Source organism: Gadus macrocephalus, chromosome 3 (assembly GCF_031168955.1).
Source record: "Gadus macrocephalus chromosome 3, ASM3116895v1".
NCBI lineage: Eukaryota > Metazoa > Chordata > Actinopteri > Gadiformes > Gadidae > Gadus > Gadus macrocephalus.
In genome coordinates, this window is record NC_082384.1 from 25,090,690 (window position 1) to 25,107,868 (window position 17,179).

At 49.0% G+C, this 17,179-nt stretch overlaps 1 protein-coding gene across 1 annotated transcript in view; it reads left to right on the plus strand.

Annotated features, from left to right (window-relative positions):
• The window catches only part of LOC132454199 (E3 ubiquitin-protein ligase RNF38-like), a 15,025-nt gene extending 507 nt beyond the window's left edge, over positions 1–14,518 (plus strand). Inside the window, exons 2-11 of the mRNA XM_060047418.1 lie at positions 4,557–4,832; positions 5,016–5,547; positions 6,183–6,350; positions 7,977–8,147; positions 8,888–9,139; positions 9,562–9,665; positions 10,063–10,159; positions 10,330–10,451; positions 11,024–11,123; positions 11,706–14,518. Of these exons, the coding sequence (XP_059903401.1) occupies positions 4,557–4,832; positions 5,016–5,547; positions 6,183–6,350; positions 7,977–8,147; positions 8,888–9,139; positions 9,562–9,665; positions 10,063–10,159; positions 10,330–10,451; positions 11,024–11,123; positions 11,706–11,768 (1,885 nt within the window). The 3' untranslated portion in view covers positions 11,769–14,518. The remainder of the gene's footprint in view (positions 1–4,556; positions 4,833–5,015; positions 5,548–6,182; positions 6,351–7,976; positions 8,148–8,887; positions 9,140–9,561; positions 9,666–10,062; positions 10,160–10,329; positions 10,452–11,023; positions 11,124–11,705) is intronic.
• Positions 14,519–17,179: the final 2,661 nt, after the last annotated feature.

The following is a 17,179-nucleotide window of genomic DNA, read 5'->3' on the forward strand; positions in this document are numbered from 1 at the left end:
GGTTAACTGAATATGCCATCCTGGATTACAATTCAAACTGACAATCCAAAACACAGTAATGAACCGACTCTAATGTACATAAACACACAACCCATTCTACCGATACCTCGCCTCGATACCATCAGATCCAATCGACCGGAGATATCTCCACCATGTCACCGATAACGTGTCGGTCCAATCAATCATCTCCGCACAATGGACGATGAAAAGCCTTCTTGCACATCTGACCAAGAACCAACCCACCTGAACCTAAGAACCTGCACTGCAGCACACCTCTGTCCTTCAGCTGTCACTCATCTATTCATTGTTACACTTTTAAAGGATTTAATTTCAGTTCTATACTTTCCTTCCTCAACCATAATTAATTGATTTTCTTATTTTTTATTCAAACACAATTCTTGGATTTATTATATTCCCTTTGTCACTTTAGTTTATTTTGGGTCAACCAAAGCCTTGGTGAATAATCACCAGCTTTCACCGAAAACAATTATTACACAAGCTGTTAAAACGAACACACGAACACAAAAAATACTAGAAATGAAAAGGGCTGAAAAACGAAGCAACCAAAACAACGTTTCAATTCAGGACCAGAGGTAGAAGGCTCTCCAAAGAGAGAATAAGTCCATTCACATTTTCGGCATTTAACCGACGCTTTTATCCAAAGCGACTTAGAATAATTAACTACATTTGTCAGAAGAAAGAGAAACCACAATTGATCGTAGTCGGTACAGTGAGGATGTTCATAGAACCAAGTGCCAAGCACTAACCATCACTAGGTTAACCCATTCCCCGTATACAACACAGATAGCTAGGGTAAGGTGCTACTCAATGCTAAGTACTGTTTTGAGGAGCCAGGACGTACAAGACGCGATAAGCGCGCTTAAAGAGGAGGAGCTCGAGCCGTCTCCTCGCGCAAAGATCTGACTTGAGGGGTACAACGGCGGGGGGGGGGGGGGGGGGGGGGGGAGGGGCTGACCCCCGGTATGGATATGAAAATGGGCACAGAGACTGTCCCTAGGGGCTGGTGTGTGTGTGTGTGTGGGGGAGGGGGAGGGGGAGGGGGGGCACTGGTAGGGTGTGATGACAGCAGTAGAGGAAGAGACACAGATAAAGGGGGGGGAGAGAGGGAAAGAGGTTGGGGGAGAGAGAGAGGGTGGGGGGGGGGGGGGGGAGAGAGATAGAGAGAGAGGGGGTGGCTCGTACCCACACTGCCATGGATCAATTTGCCTGATGGCCCGTTGCCCTGCTTTTAAATGTTTTGAATGTCAGATACCAAAGGAAAATAGCTTTTTGTTCAATCTAACAGTGAGAGGCTTTTTGAAGGCTTGCGGCTCCAGAAATAAACGAGGCATTTCCATGTCGTTCAAAACTGTGAGGTTACATTATTTATTGACTTCCTTCCCAAACTAATTCCGACTACATGCGGACTGAATTACCAGAAATCTGTTAACGATTAATCTATATTTTATTCCCCCCGAATGTGAAGAATATGATTCTGTCTTCACTCACATTTGATCTTGACGCATTCCTGTTTTCTTTTGAATATTGCTGGGCCTTGAGTCACCGACAACCCACTGTTAATCAAACCTCTGCTCGTCAACCGTGCTTCAAATCATCTTTCATAAATTAATTCACTTATTCCAGTTTTATTTATAAGCATCAGTACCACAAAAAGAAAAGAGATCATATTCTAGTTTATTCCAAGGAACACACATGTGATTATTAATGTGTTCACAGGCCTCAGCAAACCACCCAAAATTTCAAAATGGAAAGTGTTGCAACCCCAGTGCTGTCCCTCCCAGCTGACCCAACACCCTGTGCTTGCATAACACCGACCGCACCTCCAGAATAAAAGCCCCCGACTGCACTTCCAGAATAAAAGCTCCCGACTGCACTTTCAGAATGAAAGCCCCTGACTGCACTTCCATGATAAAAGCCCCCGACTGCACTTCCAGAATAACCGCCCCCGACTGCACTTCCAGAATAAAAGCCCCCGACTGCACTTTCAGAATAAAAGCCCCCAACCGGCCTAGTAAAGTCATACGCTTTTTGGTAGCCTAGAACCCATTTAGATCAATGGCTCACAGTGTAATGCCATTCAATAGCAGGCTAACAAGTGCATTAGCAACGTCCGAAACAGATCCGGTTTTTGGTTCCCTGCCTTTGTCTCTCGCCCGCTCATGGACCTCCCTCTCGCTCCTTCTCGCTCGCTCGCTCCACCACGGCTAAATCAATGGTCACCTTTTACGAACCCTCCTCAACCCGACCGCTTGCGGCGGGAACACCATTTGAAAGCACTGACCTTAAAACCACTTTCTGTGTGCGCCTCTGCCCATGGGGAGGGAGGGGGGGGGGGGGATCGATGGCCCCCCGGGTATCAGGCCGGGTCTTCTGGGGGCCCCGGCCTGGGTCGGGCTAACGGGGTGTGTGTGTGTGTGTGTGTGTGTGTGTGTGTGTGTGTGTGTGTGTGTGTGTGTGTGTGTGTGTGTGTGTGTGTGTGTGTGTGTGTGTGTGTGTGTGTGTGTGTGTGTGTGTGTGTGTGTGTGTGTGTGTGGGTGGGTGGGTGGGTGGGTGGGTGGGTGGGTGGGTGGGTGGCCAGCGATCGCCGCCGTCACTCGAGACTCCGACACGGATCTCTCCCCGGAGTGGCCCGTCCTGGCGCCACGCACACACACACACGCGCGCGCATGCACACATAGAAAGACACTCGCACACATAGAATGATACACACAGAGAAACACGTAGAAAGATACACACACACACACACGCGTAGGAAGACACACACAGATGCCTGGTGTGTCATCCTAACCCACGACCAAAATCTGATCCATGGCTCCTGGGCCCCTACGGGCTCTGAGGCCCCACATAGTCCCCCCCCCCCCCCCTCCTTCTCCGCCTCCTCACTCGCTCCCGCCACCACCTCTCATCCGTCCAACTGTCTACCCCCCCCACTCCCCCCCCCCCCCCCCTTCGTTTGATCGTCCGCTCCTCTCGTTCTCTCGCTCGTCCAATCCTATCGAGTATCACCGCCTCACTCTGGGCTGAGTGAGGTCATTGTTATCATTAGCCTGCTAGCTCCCCTTAAGCACGCTAACTCGCTAAGCTCGGGTCAAATATGAGCCCGAACGGGCGCCGTAGCATACTGTGTGTGTGTGTGTGTGTGTGTGTGTGTGTGTGTGTGTGTGTGTGTGTGTGTGTGTGTGTGTGTGTGTGTGTGTGTGTGTGTGTGTGTGTGTGTGTGTGGTAGGTGAAGAGATAGGATACCAGGACCCAGCCGTTAATGACTACTACTAGTCCTGCTTTGTTGGAGCCACAGGGATCGCCTCAGAGCGTATGGGTGCATGCCGCTGCAGCACAGTGGCAGCTACGTGTGTGTGTGTGTGTATGTGAGTGTGTGTGTCAGTGTGTGTGTGGGGCTGCTCTCCAGCTGTTTCCTCTTAGCTACCACGCTGAGTTTTTTTTATGTGCGTTTGTGTGTGTGTGTGTGTGTGTGTGTGTGTGTTCGTATTTGTGTGTGTGAAACAGAAAAGTGTCGAGACGCTGAGTCATTTTAATCACACTTTTAAAAACGTCCTCCCACGCCGATGGCAACACAGGGGAGGTAGGGGGAGGCGAAGGGTGTGGGTGAGGGGGAAGGGAGAGGGGGAGGAACGTGGCCAACATGGCAACACAAACTATAGAATATCGCTGTATAATGACGGCCCATTTTGTACGACTCTGAGCAAGAGAGAAGACCGGTGACTATCAGATGACCAGAGTGAGTGTGTGTGTGTGTGTGTGTGTGTGTGTGTGTGTGTGTGTGTGTGTCCGTCCGGGGCTCACAGAGCAGAATGTCTAGGCCTCCTCACTCTGCCAGTAAGAGGGTGACTCACGGCTCAGTGGCTGAGTGGCTCGGTCTGGGAGCTGGCGGCTCCACCACCACCACCACCACCACCACGGCCAGCATCGCGACTTGTTTAGACCCAACCGGGCCGACTGCATTGCTCAGCAATGTGCGTTCCAGAGGCGCCTCTCTCCGGTAAAAGGGTGTGTCGTCGTACACATGTGGCTACGTAAGAGAGCTCTGCGCCCCAGCCCCAGCCCCAACCCCAACCCCAACCCCCCAGGCCAGAAGCCTCTCTGTGCCAAGAGGAAGCAGCGTTGGCTGGGTTCAGACGCAGACGCGCGACACATGCACACCTTTACAGGAAGCGCTGTGAGTCAGAGACGGAAGGCTCGTGTATGACGTCGGAGCCCAGCGGCGGGTCTGTCATAACAGGAACCCGGGCGCGAGCGTACTGCTTTAATTGCGGCCGGGGTTGCCCCCACCTGCGGTTGGGTCTAGGGGGTTGGCTTAGCTCAGGAGGCGGAGGGGGTCGATTTGTAACCGGAAGGTCGCTGGTTCGATCCCCGAGGTGTCCCTGTGCAAGGCACCTCGCCCTTATTGCTGTCGTCTTGCCTGTTTGACTCAGCCGTGAACATGCGCGTATAAATGGCTGTAAGGCATTTGGATAAAAGCGTCTGCTGACTGCCCTAAATGTAAATGTCAATGCTAACCTGTTCCTCTCTCTCCCCCCCCCCCCCCCCCCCCCCCTTCTGCAGAGCGAGGACAGCCCCAGCCCCAAGCGCCAGCGGCTGTCCAGCCAGTCGGTGCTGGAGCAACTGACCTCGGCGGCCCCGCCTCCGCCCACGCCGTCCCCCCCCATCCGGCCCTGGGAGCTGGGGCACCCCAGCCGCCGGCCGCCCCACCCCCACCCCCACCCCCACCCTCACCCCCACCCCCACCCTCACCCCCACCCCCACCCTGCCTTCCACCAGGAGAGGTGTCTGACCCCAGGCCGCCAGAGACGCAGGTATGAGGGGGAGGTTGCGGATACGTTTATAGAATGAGAGTGATGATTAGAATCGTTGGAACACACGCAGTCATGAGGCGGTGATGACATCATCGCAACGCTGGCGTTGGATTGGTGGAGAGCTTCAGACTCATCTCTATCTCTCTCCCTCTCCCTCTTCCTCTTCCTCTTCCTCTCCTCCAGCCCCCCAGCGAGGCGTCAGCGGGGCCGCCCGGCCAGACCCTCCCGCCACCCCCCCCCCCAGCTCCACCACCTGCCCCAGCAGCAGCAGCAGCAGCAGCAGCAGCAGCAGCACCCCTCCCCCCTCGGCCCCGGGGCCCGCCTCTCCCCCACCGACCCCCAGAACGAGAACTACCACCACCCCCCCCCGCCCCCGCCCCCGCCCGCCGCCCCCCACCCCGCCGCCGCCGCCGCCACCGCGCACCACGCCTTCCCCGCCCACGCACACGCCTCCTACGGCCAGCCCGCCTCCGTCGGGACCGGGGGGGCGCCGCCCCCCCCCGCCGAGGAGCCCAGGGCCTTCCACCCCCCCACCCTGTCCTCACGCCTGCTGCACCACCACCACGCCCACCACCACCACCCGGCGCACCCCCACCCCCACCCCCACCACCACCACCACCACCACCAGCATCCCCACCCCCACCAGCACCACGCCCACCCCCACCCCCACCACGCCACGCAGCAGGGGGCGATGGTCCTGGACCTGCACGAGCAGGTACGTCTGTCAGGCCTGTCTGTCTGTCTGTCAGGCCTCCCTCCCTCCCTGTCTGTCTGTCTGTCTGTCTGTCTGTCTGTCTGTGAGTCTGTGAGTCTGTCTGTCTGTCTGTCTGTCTGTCTGTCTGTCTGTCTGTCTGTCTGTCTGTGAGTCTGTCTGTGAGTCTGTCTGTCTGTCTGTCTGTCTGTGAGTCTGTCTGTCTGTCTGTGAGTCTGTCTGTCTGTCTGTCTGTGTATTAGGGGGAGGGGGCTCATTTGATCGTGATTCGTAGCTTCTGCATCACTTGTGTCATCAGGTGGATTCAAAGATATGCTTTTTGTCCATTTCTTCTATGCCATAAACAGATGAATCGTTGCGTTCTTCAGCGGACGCTATAGTACACAGTGCGTGTTCTGTTGTCACATGTTAGGCCCTCAGATATCCATGTAACGTTGAATGGCCGCTCCATTCTGATTCACAGCCCTCCTCATGTGCACACATACATGTGCTTGTCTGTACTTCCATACGTGTACTTCTGTGTACATACATGTGCTTGTGGGTACATGCGTGTGCTTCTGTGTACATACATGTGCTTGTGTGTACATGCGTGTGCTGGTGTGTTGTGAGTGCTGACCGGTTGCCTCTCCTCGTTGCAGCTGCAGCAGCAGGGTAGCGTGCCGGTGTCCTACACCATGACCCCCGTGCCCCCCCACGGCCTTGCCGGCCCAATGTGCAGCGGCCAGCACCTCCCCCCCGCCTGCTCCTCCCAGCAGCAGGTTCCCAGCTGCAGCGTGGTCTTCAGCACGGGCCAGCACTACCACCCGGTGAGTAGCATTACCGCCCGGTCCAGCAGCCCCATCCTGCTCCACTGAGGTGGTTCCCAACCTCTGGGTCGGGGGCCACTTGGGGTCTCCTTATTTGCATACGGGGGCGCAGGAAATTGCTAGCATATGCTATAATGTAATTTAAAGGGAAACCGCAGGAATCCGAGTTTTGGGCTTCATTGAGTTATTACTAAGGGGTGGAAGTGTTTGATGTGGTGACAAAGTATCTTAGGTTAATGTTGCTGTGTTTTGGAGACAAAAATGTGTACAAATTGCAGTAATTACTAAATGGTATTCAGAATTCAGGCAGATACTTGGTATTCTATCTGTCACCCAAGAAGTGATGGAGATTTAACTGTTTGTACAAGATGATGTTATGATGAAGATGAAGAGGCTAAAATGCACTGTATGTTTTTAATCTCATAATGTAAACTTTTAAAACATAGACCCCCAATTTAGATGATTCAAAACGAATTGAATGTAGTAATGAATATCTTTCTTCTTAAATGTTGAAAAAAAACAAGATATTTCAATTGAAACACTAGTCAGTGCACTTTGGTGTTGTACTCTATTTAAAGGATTCTTACCCTTTTCTCTCTAGATTGGGGACTTATTTCAGTAAATGGCATAGATGACGATAGTAGTTTTAGGAGTAAGAGAACATGAGCACAGTAACGGCCTGAGTCTGAGCACTGGTATCGGTATCGGTGCATCCCTAATAGTATTACAATATTGCAGGATCTGCATTGTTGAGGTGATATGTCAAAAATATATGTTTGAAGGGTCGTGTAGATATTTGATGTCCTGTATATACAAACCGACTGCCTAATGATTGAGACCCATGAGCAAACTACCCCTGAACACTGGGTGTTTAGTGGAGCGACAGATGTCCGTCGGGTAGAAAACGATTTGAGTGGCAGCAGACGCACAAGAGTTAGAGTTGGGGCAGTCGCAAACAAATTCAGAGCTAGAAACGAGGTCAAGGGTCGAAGAGGTTGGGGGACCACCGTCTGGTGTCTCAGCCCTCAGCCCACCCCCCCACCCTCCCTGTCCACTTCACATGACTAGACATACTGCAGGGCAGTGGTTCCCAAATGGGGGTACTGCAGGGGGCACTCAAAAAATATATATAAATAAAAAAATATATTTTTTTTCAAGAGAGGGGTTTCAATTCTGAAAGCTAGATAATAGAACGGGGATAGAATAATAGATCGGGAAAAATGGAGTGGTTGAAACGTAAATCTGAAAAAGTCCTATGAGGCACCTGCCAATGTTTCTCACTAAATTGTGAGTATTTGCACCCTTTTATGGTTCATGTCAAACACAACGCACAAACATAATATATGTTAATTTTATTTTTTTCTGCCACATTTTTATTTTTGTGCTGGTGAAGGGGTTACTCAGCTGAAACAATACCTTAGAGGGGGTAAACTAGCGGACAAAGTTTGAGAACCACTGCTGTAGTGTGTACTGGTAGCTTAGCACAGAGCACAGTGGCCTGCTGTTGGGCGTTGGCCTCCCTCTAGTGGTGGGAGGGGGTATTAACATGTCGGCGGTCTCCGTCTAACTGTTCTTCTGTCTGCCCCCCCCCCCCCCCCCCCCCCCCCCCGCCCGCCCTTCCTCCAGATGCTGCAGGCCTGCTCGGTGCAGCACCTACCCGTGCCCTACGCCTTCCCCTCCCTGCTGTCCAGCGACCCCCAGTTCCTGCTTCCCCCCCCACCCCACCTCTCCCCCCACCCTCCCCACCTGCCCCCCCCCAGCCCCTTCCTGCCCTTCCAGGCCCAGCAGCCCCGCTCGGTGAGAACTCACTCCATCAGCGCCCTGCACACTGTGGTCTAGAACCGTCTTTGGTTCGTTGTGGATGCATCTTAGCAGACGCTCTTACCCAAAGTGACCTACAACATACACTTATTGTACGTTGTACTTCCTGGCACTTAGTGTACATACTTATTGCATGTTGTACGTCCTGGCACTTAAAAATAGAACTTGGCATTGTGTCTTATACTAGCTATCTTCGTTGTATAGGGATTGGGTTAACCTAGCTCACAAGCCGTGCATTTTGTATTCTCCTATACAAACAGTCACATGAGGTTATAGTTTATAGCTTTGTTTCTATCAAGCACTTTAAGGTGCAATATATGATAATATATTATATATATAAACATTTCAGAATAGTGTTCTGATATTCTAACTCAATAAATGAAGGTATACTAAAATAATCATATCTGCTGATGATGTGTTTCTTGTAAGGTTCAAGCATGACTAGTCATGACCATCATTACTTCTGGTTGTCTGGTCGACATCAATAACTAAACGTACTGACCGCTGAACGAGAAAATAGTTAGAAGATCTCGAATTGGCATCGTGCAATCGCACAATGCACCCTTATGATGGCATCCTACAACACAGTGCTCTGGATAAAAGCATCCAGCATGCATGATTGATTAAAGGCCACCTTATTTTTAACCGAGGTGCATTGTTATCATGACTACTGTTGTGTCACATGCTGACACGCGTCGCGTTCTCTCTCCGCACAGCCCTTGCAGAGGATCGAGAACGACGTGGAGCTGCTAGGCGACCAACTGTCAGTGGGCGGGGGCTACAGCTACCCCCACCACCCCCACCACCACCCCCACCACCACCACCACCACCAGCACCAGCAGCAACAGCAGCAGCAGCAGCAGCAGCAGCAGCAGCAGCACCACCACCACCACCACCATCAGACCCCCTCCTCCCCCCTGCAATTCCTCTCCCACCACGACCCAATGTCGCAGGAGCTGTTCACCGTGGTGAGCACTAAGCACGCACACGCACACGCGCCAAACGCACGCACACGCACAAAGGCAAAAGACTACTAATGGAGCACCCGTACACACATTATTCATCTAACACACACACACCCCAACATAACCACACTCACACACGCGCATGCACACACTAATGATTTAGCACCCCTGCACTTTATTCATCTGGCGCACACACACACACACACACACACACACACACACACACACACACACACACACACACACACACACACACACACACACACACACACACACACACACACACACTACTGAATTAGCACCTCAGCTCCAAACCATCTGTCCATCAATCTATTGAGGTTGGCATGATAAAAAGCTCTTTAGTATCCGTCACAACGATCTGATGTTTATCTATACATAAATATATGTGTTTTATCTTTCTCCAGCCCTACCCCCACTTCATGCCTCGGCGAATCACAGGCCGGCGCTATCGCTCGCAGCACACGGTGCCCCCGTCACCCTATCACCCCAGCTTCCTGCCCTACGTCCTGTGAGTGAGACTCCCACTTCCTGTTGCCCCCATGCAATGTGTTCAGTGCCCCCCCCCCCTCCCCCAAAAGCCACGGACCGTGAAATCTAAAGATTGTGTTCAAAATAAACAAGAGAGGTGGTGTGTGTGTGTGTGTGTGTGTGTGTGTGTGTGTGTGTGTGTGTGTGTGTGTGTGTGTGTGTGTGTGTGTGTGTGTGTGTGTGTGTGTGTGTGTGTGTGTGTGTGTGTGTGTGTGTGTGTGTGTGTGTGTGTGTGTGTGTGTGGTGTGATGTGTGTGGTGTTGGTTGCCATGACGTTATCCGTAGCTGATTCTAATTTCCAGTGCTAACCACTCACCTCCCCCCCCCCCCCCCCCCCCCCCCCCCCTTCTCTCTCTCTGGCTGTCGGGGCCCCTCAGCTCCATGCTCCCCGTAGCCCCCGCCGTGGGCCCCGCCGTGGGCCCCACCATCAGTCTGGAGCTGGACGTGGACGAGGGAGAGGTGGAGAACTACGAGGTGGGTCGCGGAGTGTCCCCTCCTCCTCCACTGTGTCTCCCTTCAGTCCCCTCCATCAGAGTGTGACTCCATTCCTCCTCTCTAACGTCTCTCCCTCTCTCCCCCTCTCCCACTCCCTCTCTCCCCCTCTCTCTCTCTCTCTCCCTCTCCCTCTCCCTCTCTCTCACCAGGCGCTACTGAACCTGGCCGAGCGACTGGGCGAGGCGAAGCCCCGCGGTCTGACCAAGGCCGACATCGACCAGCTGCCCTCGTACCGCTTCAACCCCAGCAACCACCAGTCAGAGCAGACCATGTGAGTACAGACAGACACGCGTACACAGAGAGACCGACAGACACAGAGACACACACACACACACACACACTGAGAGACAGACAGACACAGATGCACACATACACACACACACAGAGAAACACCACACCACACAACACAACACGCAAGCACACACACAAACGGGTCTTACGCGTCAGGGTTTCTGAAATGGGGGTACGTCTACCCCTAGTGGTGATCTGAAGAATTGCAGGGGGCACATGGAAAATGTGTACACTCTCAATTCTATGTTTCTATTCTATCCCCATTCTAAATGTGTCCTTTCGTTGTGTAAAAAAAAATGCCATTGTGATATCATTTGTTTCATCTGAAATCGGAATACCACCTTTAATAAAATGAAATAAAATATTCCCAGTTATATTTTCCCCAACAATTTATCGTTATGATATATGAATCTCTTCATCTTAATGTTTCGTGCTGGTTGAACCACATCTAACGGGTTCATGGTTAAAACTAGTTTAAGAACCAGTGCTCTCAATGACACTGCCCCAGAGAGCAGTGCCCTGACAGCCGGCCTGTGTTGTGTCCCCTCTCAGGTGCGTGGTCTGCATGTGTGACTTCGAGACGCGCCAGCTGCTGCGAGTGCTGCCCTGCAACCACGAGTTCCACGCAAAGTGTGTGGACAAGTGGCTCAAGGTGAGAGTCAGCCCCCCAATGCGCATGCAAGTGGACGTTTAAACAAGAGATGTTCGCATATAATTTTTACCTTCCCCATTCCGATTCCTGAACTTGAGCATCGATGCAGATACCGAGTATATACCGATACATCTAGAAACATCTAAAACTACTGATAGCTCTTGTTCTTATTGAAGGGTTCTACTTACGATGACCGCAATGAATCGTCTGTTCACTTACTGTTGACCAAAAATGTATTTGCAACTGGATCATTTACATTTGTAATCCATAATTATAATAAGACATTTGTATTCGTGTAGTTAAGCGTGACTATCCATGTTTTCCGACATGGTAGCCTGAACGCACGTAGGTCGGAGATGACGTTTCACATTCCGACTTTCCACCTCCGACCGTTAACGAGGTCTAAAGGGGAGCCTTCACACCTGGGGGTTGGATACTAAAAGACGCTCCCTGTACAGCTTCATCGGTGTGTTGGGGAGAAATCCCAGCATGCAACGTTTTTTTTTTGGTGTTGGAGTTTCGGACCGAGATTTGTCCCCTAAACCCGGTATCTAATCTTGGTTTCTCTGCGTGTCCCTACAGGCTAACCGGACGTGTCCTATATGCCGAGCAGATGCCTCAGAGGTCCAGAGAGATTCTGAGTGACCTCCTCCTCATCCCTCCCTCTCTCCTCCCCCCCTCCCCTTGGGGGGGGGGGAGGGGAGGCGCGTTCTGCACACCCAGCTGCCACAAACCTGCAAACCTGTGAACTTCTTTTTCTTCCCCTTTTTCGCGTGTCCCACGCTCCACCACCGAGGGTGGGTTATGGGACCAGTATAGACCAGTACCGTCGTGATCCGCGACCAGTCCAGCCTCCAGGATATTGGGACCGTGGTCCTGCCGACCCGGGAATACAGGAAACAAACAAACAAGCATTTAGTTGTAAGAGGAAAGCCTTCTGCGCCAAGTGTCTGACTCAAGGACTACTGAACCCCCCTCAGCTCTCTGCCTTTAACTCATGGTGACTCTTAACTAGCAATGGCCTTTTGACACACACACACACACACACACACACACACACACACACACACACACACACACACACACACACACACACACACACACACACACACACACACACACACACACACACACACACACACACACTAATGAAAACTTGCAGGTGGACATGCAATCTTCTCTTATTAAAAACAAAATGACCTGTGATTGGGGTAGTGTGAACTAACGAAGGACAGATGTGGAAATCCAAAGAGTTTTGACATTTTCATCATTATTATTATTATGATCACGGTAAAGTATAGATCACACATCGCCAGTTTGTATGTCCGATTTCACAAGGCTTGTGGGGTTTTATGTTCTGTCTGTTAACATTCCTTGTGTGGCAACATTGTGGGGTCACAACAAAAATACTGTATACTGCCTGGTAGATCGAGCTGTGTGTGTGTGTGTGTGTGTTACTCAACCATGTTATTTATACAGTAGTCATGCGGTATAGTACACTGATCTCTTTGAATTCCCGTTTTTCTACTAATGATTTCCCGTTGTACTTCTGATGGTTGTGGCTTGATCGGATGGCTTCGCTTCACTTAAAGGGCTCCAGATTAATCCAGTTTTTATTTTATCGCGTCCCCTTCTCAACCAGGATTTGCTATCAGTTTCCGCTGATTATTATTGTTTTTTCCTACTCCACACCACACCCACATCACTACAGCAACTTACATCAACCATCGTCTTACCAATAGATTCCCCGGTGATAGGTGTATGATTAGGTCTGGGTGCCATGTTATTACTTTACTGTCACAGCAACACGTGAAGATGCGCGGATATGTTTTCTCTTGGCTACCTCTACGTTCCTTCAAAACTTAAGCATCACAACTTAAACCATGCTTATCCTGCAGTCTCCCCTTCGTTTTGATCGGTCTTCACAACACACACAAACAGTATAGACCCTCGCCATTCTCCCCCAGATGTTCTCAGTGGGGTTGAATCCCAACCCTACATTGGGAGGGCCGTGAAGACCCTGGATGTGCCTGCTGAAAGAGACCTAGGCTTGTCTCTGTGCGACAGAGAGAAGATTCTCGTAGTGTTTATATTTTTTTTAACCATCAGAGCACACGTCTTTTTGTCTTTCTCCAAGCGGATCTCTCTCTGACGATGGATTGGATACTTAAGCACTTTATTGTTTTTAAATACACCATAGCTCACAACTTTGTAGATCTATTTCTGAATACGTTTTCTTTCTCTGAATATTTCCCCCCTGATTCTTGTTATATGAACTGATATTTTGGGGCGTTCAGAAGTCCGTTTTTCTCATCAGAGTCCTGGACGAAAAGCAGGGATGAGGGTCTACTTCTGAACTTTGCCCTGTGTAACGCGTGTGTGTGTGTGTGTGTGTGTGTGTGTGTGTGTGTGTGTGGGTCTACTGTCTAAAAATCCTTCTTTTTTTTTGACGCCCTCCAATGAGGATCCTAGCGTGTGAACGTGTTCCGTATCGTCTCACAGAAACAGTATATTTTCGTTTGCAGTAGGCCTACAACAACAACCTGAATCTTTAATAATCATCTAGTGATCGACAGAACGACAAACATATTGGATCGAAATGGGTGTTTAGTTGTGTGCGACGATTGGCAAGCTGTGACAGGGGAAACTGCACGAGGTGGGCTATTTTAGTGCGCCGTCTGGACTGCTGCTGCGGTGTTAAAAAGGTGAAATGAAAGAGTCTGTGTTGGGTAGGGGTCGTCGCTGCCTCCTATCGGCGGCTCCGCGGTGGCCCCGTCCTCCTGAACCCCGGCGCAGCATAGTCTGACCGAGACGGGTGACTCGGCTCATAACTATTCTACAGTGTTGTTGTGTGGAATATTGCGGTATCCATGGTGTCGGACGAAAATACGTTGTACTTATTTAATTTCTTTCCTCTCCCAGGGTTCGGAGGTCGTTTTTTGTTACCATGGTAATCACTCTACTTTAATGTCACCGCATTGTTTCCTATGTTAGTCGGTTCCCTCCTGCTTGGTAAGCTAGCAGTTACCTCAGTTCCATTATTTATGCGTTTTTTTCTGAATATGCCGCGTTTTTTTGTATAATACATTTCCATCTTATTTTTTCTCTCTTTTTTTGTTCACGATTTAAAAAGGATACATGGAAGGCCCCCCATTGTTAAATGCAGTGAAAGTGGTTGCGATTGTGTATATCTGTAACCAAAATCATTTGAAGACCAGAAATAATGATGATGAAATTTTTAACAAAACATACATTTGTAAATTTTTTATGAGAGTTATTACTAGTGATGCTTTAAGTAGTGCAATGTTTTGGGTTTACCGGTTTTTGTTTTTATCCCTGTCTTTTGAATTTGAAAGGCTGGTTCAATAATAAATGTATAACGTCTTCTTCTATTATATTGTGTGATCCATTTGATTTCTTGGGGTTGTGAACTTGTGTCAAAGCAAAGCGTAAAAAAACAACAATAAACCGTAATCATTCAAAGTTAGAATATTCAATAGTGACACCCAGCGGTTTAAAGGGGTACTGTAGTCAGAATTCACAACATTGGAGAGCGTCGCCTTCCCAATGACGCTCACGCGGGTTGCCAGGTTGGTGTCACCGGTCAAATATGAGAATGAAAAGGGTTGCCAGGTTTAGACATACAAGAGCAACATGAGCCAAGCGCAATTATTCTATTTTGACTGGAGGTAAATCAGCTAATGTATACGTTTGCAATTCATTTAATTTTGTGTATGTATTAAATAAATAGTATTTTATTATTTATATTTATTTGCTGATTGAAAGCAGCTCATGTGGCATCTTGTTTCAGCACGGCTCTGGTTATGGCGGGTAGATTCTAGTAAAGCCTCCGTTGTTTGTTTGTTTTTCCCTGGCTGCTGGATACTGGACTGGATGCCGTGTTTGTGAATCAATTAGTTCAACAACCTTGGGTACTGGAGGAAAGTACATCACAACAAAAAACAACCTTCCGACCTGGAAGGGATATATATGCAAATATATATATATATATTTGAATATTTTTTTTATTGGGATACAAATATCAGTACGTTATACAAGATCAATATGTAAACCTGGAAGGGTTATTTTAAAGGTAACACACTAGCATTGTCTTTGAGAACCGAGTATTTCTACTGGGCAGGTTTCCTGAATCTTTGATGACATGTTCTGGCCATTTTGGGATACAGTCCAGTCCATTTGTTATACTCCTTTTATAAGTGAAAGATCAGGATCTATTTTTATTTGAGGATGTAAATATGTACTGTATTAAATATTGGTTGAATATGTAAAATATTGGAAGCAAAATTCATTCTGTGTCAAAAGAAAAGTGGCAATCTGTAAAAAATATTTTAATTAGTTGTGACGCCTAGCCCTGCCGCTAGGTGGCAGCAACGGACTTCAGTAACTCCCACAAGCTTGTTGTTTTGATACGGTTTTGGGGTTCGTTTTGAAAGACCTTCCCTGTGCCCTTTGGATTCAACGTTATCCAGATCAAGGTTGCCTAACATAATTTGGGGCAATATCGAAGAAGGGAAAATTGCAACGGATGGTTCCAGGGAAAAATAACAAAGTATTTCTGAGACATATATATGAAATGTTTTTAATCTCTCATCTTTCAAATTAATCTTAAAAAAATGTGCCTGAACAGAAATGCTGGCAGAATTAACACCAACGTTTTTTAGAAAGGCTTTGATCAAACCGACCTGTTCATCCAATAACCTGATGTGATATGATATCTGGGTATTGATTGAAGGCCAGTAGGATATGAGCCGACAGCGACTGTCAGGGAAGAGGGCTGTCATTCCCTAACGTCGGTCTGCCTTACAGGAAGGACTGGGTGGAGGGCTTAAGACGTTGATGGGGCCAGACTGGTGCACTAAAGACCAGACAGCTGCTGGTCACTGGTCAAGCAGCGGGCTGATGGGAACCAGAAGACAATCAGAGGCCGAGCGCAGGACCTAAAGGTCACTGAGACCCTTGAGGTTCAATCCCACACTGGTATCGGTCTAATACCTGGGACTGGGAGAAAAGGCTGAATTTTAATGGATGAAAATCTATCCGTTAAAAAGAGTATTATGATGTAGTGACTTGTGAAGTGTAGTGTCTTGATTTAGGTAACACACACGCACACACACACACACACACACAAAAAACATGATCAAAATGATCAGCTTTTATTCAGACTCAAACACGCCATCGGAATCAGAGTTGGGAAGCAAGCAAACTCTGAAACGCACACGCACACACACACACACACACTTTGACTCACTGGGTGCCAATTATGCTGTATGGTCTGGGACAGCAACACATTCTCCCCCTATATAGAACAGCGCCATGGAGATGAGTTCATCCATATTCATACTGTTCAGAATACATATTCACCGTATACATATTCAGTAAACAACAACAAAGCCATCCTGCCTGCTGCATGGACTTCTCCCCCCAGAAATCACTGATGCATGACAACCAACACACATTAGAATCACACACCTAATAACACACACACAGCTGCCAAGGGTGTGTGTGTGTGTGTGTGTGTGTGTGTGTGTGTGCGCATGCGTGCATGCATTTGTGAGTGTTTCATGCAGTTTCATACTTTTTTACTCATGAGTGCCCAACTCCTACTTACATTCTGTTGTCAAGTCCAAAGCATTTCTAAAGAGAGGGAGAGAGTTTATAAATAGTCTTTATGTGATTTTTCATTCTGAGAAAATGAAAAACATTATTATGAGTCATTATTCAGTCTTAGTGGAATGTGTTGAAACGATGATCTGTGATTGGCTGACCACTTCTCAAAGCAGCTTCAACATTAATGCAAGACTAGGGATGCGTCAGAAAGCAAGAATATCTTCTCCATATCATCCTTATGCATTCATGCTAATGATAACTAGCTCCTCATTAGCATGCACACTCAGCACAAAAAAGATTACAACAGCAACATATGCCCTCCTAGCCCCCTAGCCCTGACTAATGCTACTGTAGCGTGCTGCTACATCATACATGCTATTGTTAGCGCTCCCTTCACTGTTTAAATTATAATCACAGCACTGACGAGA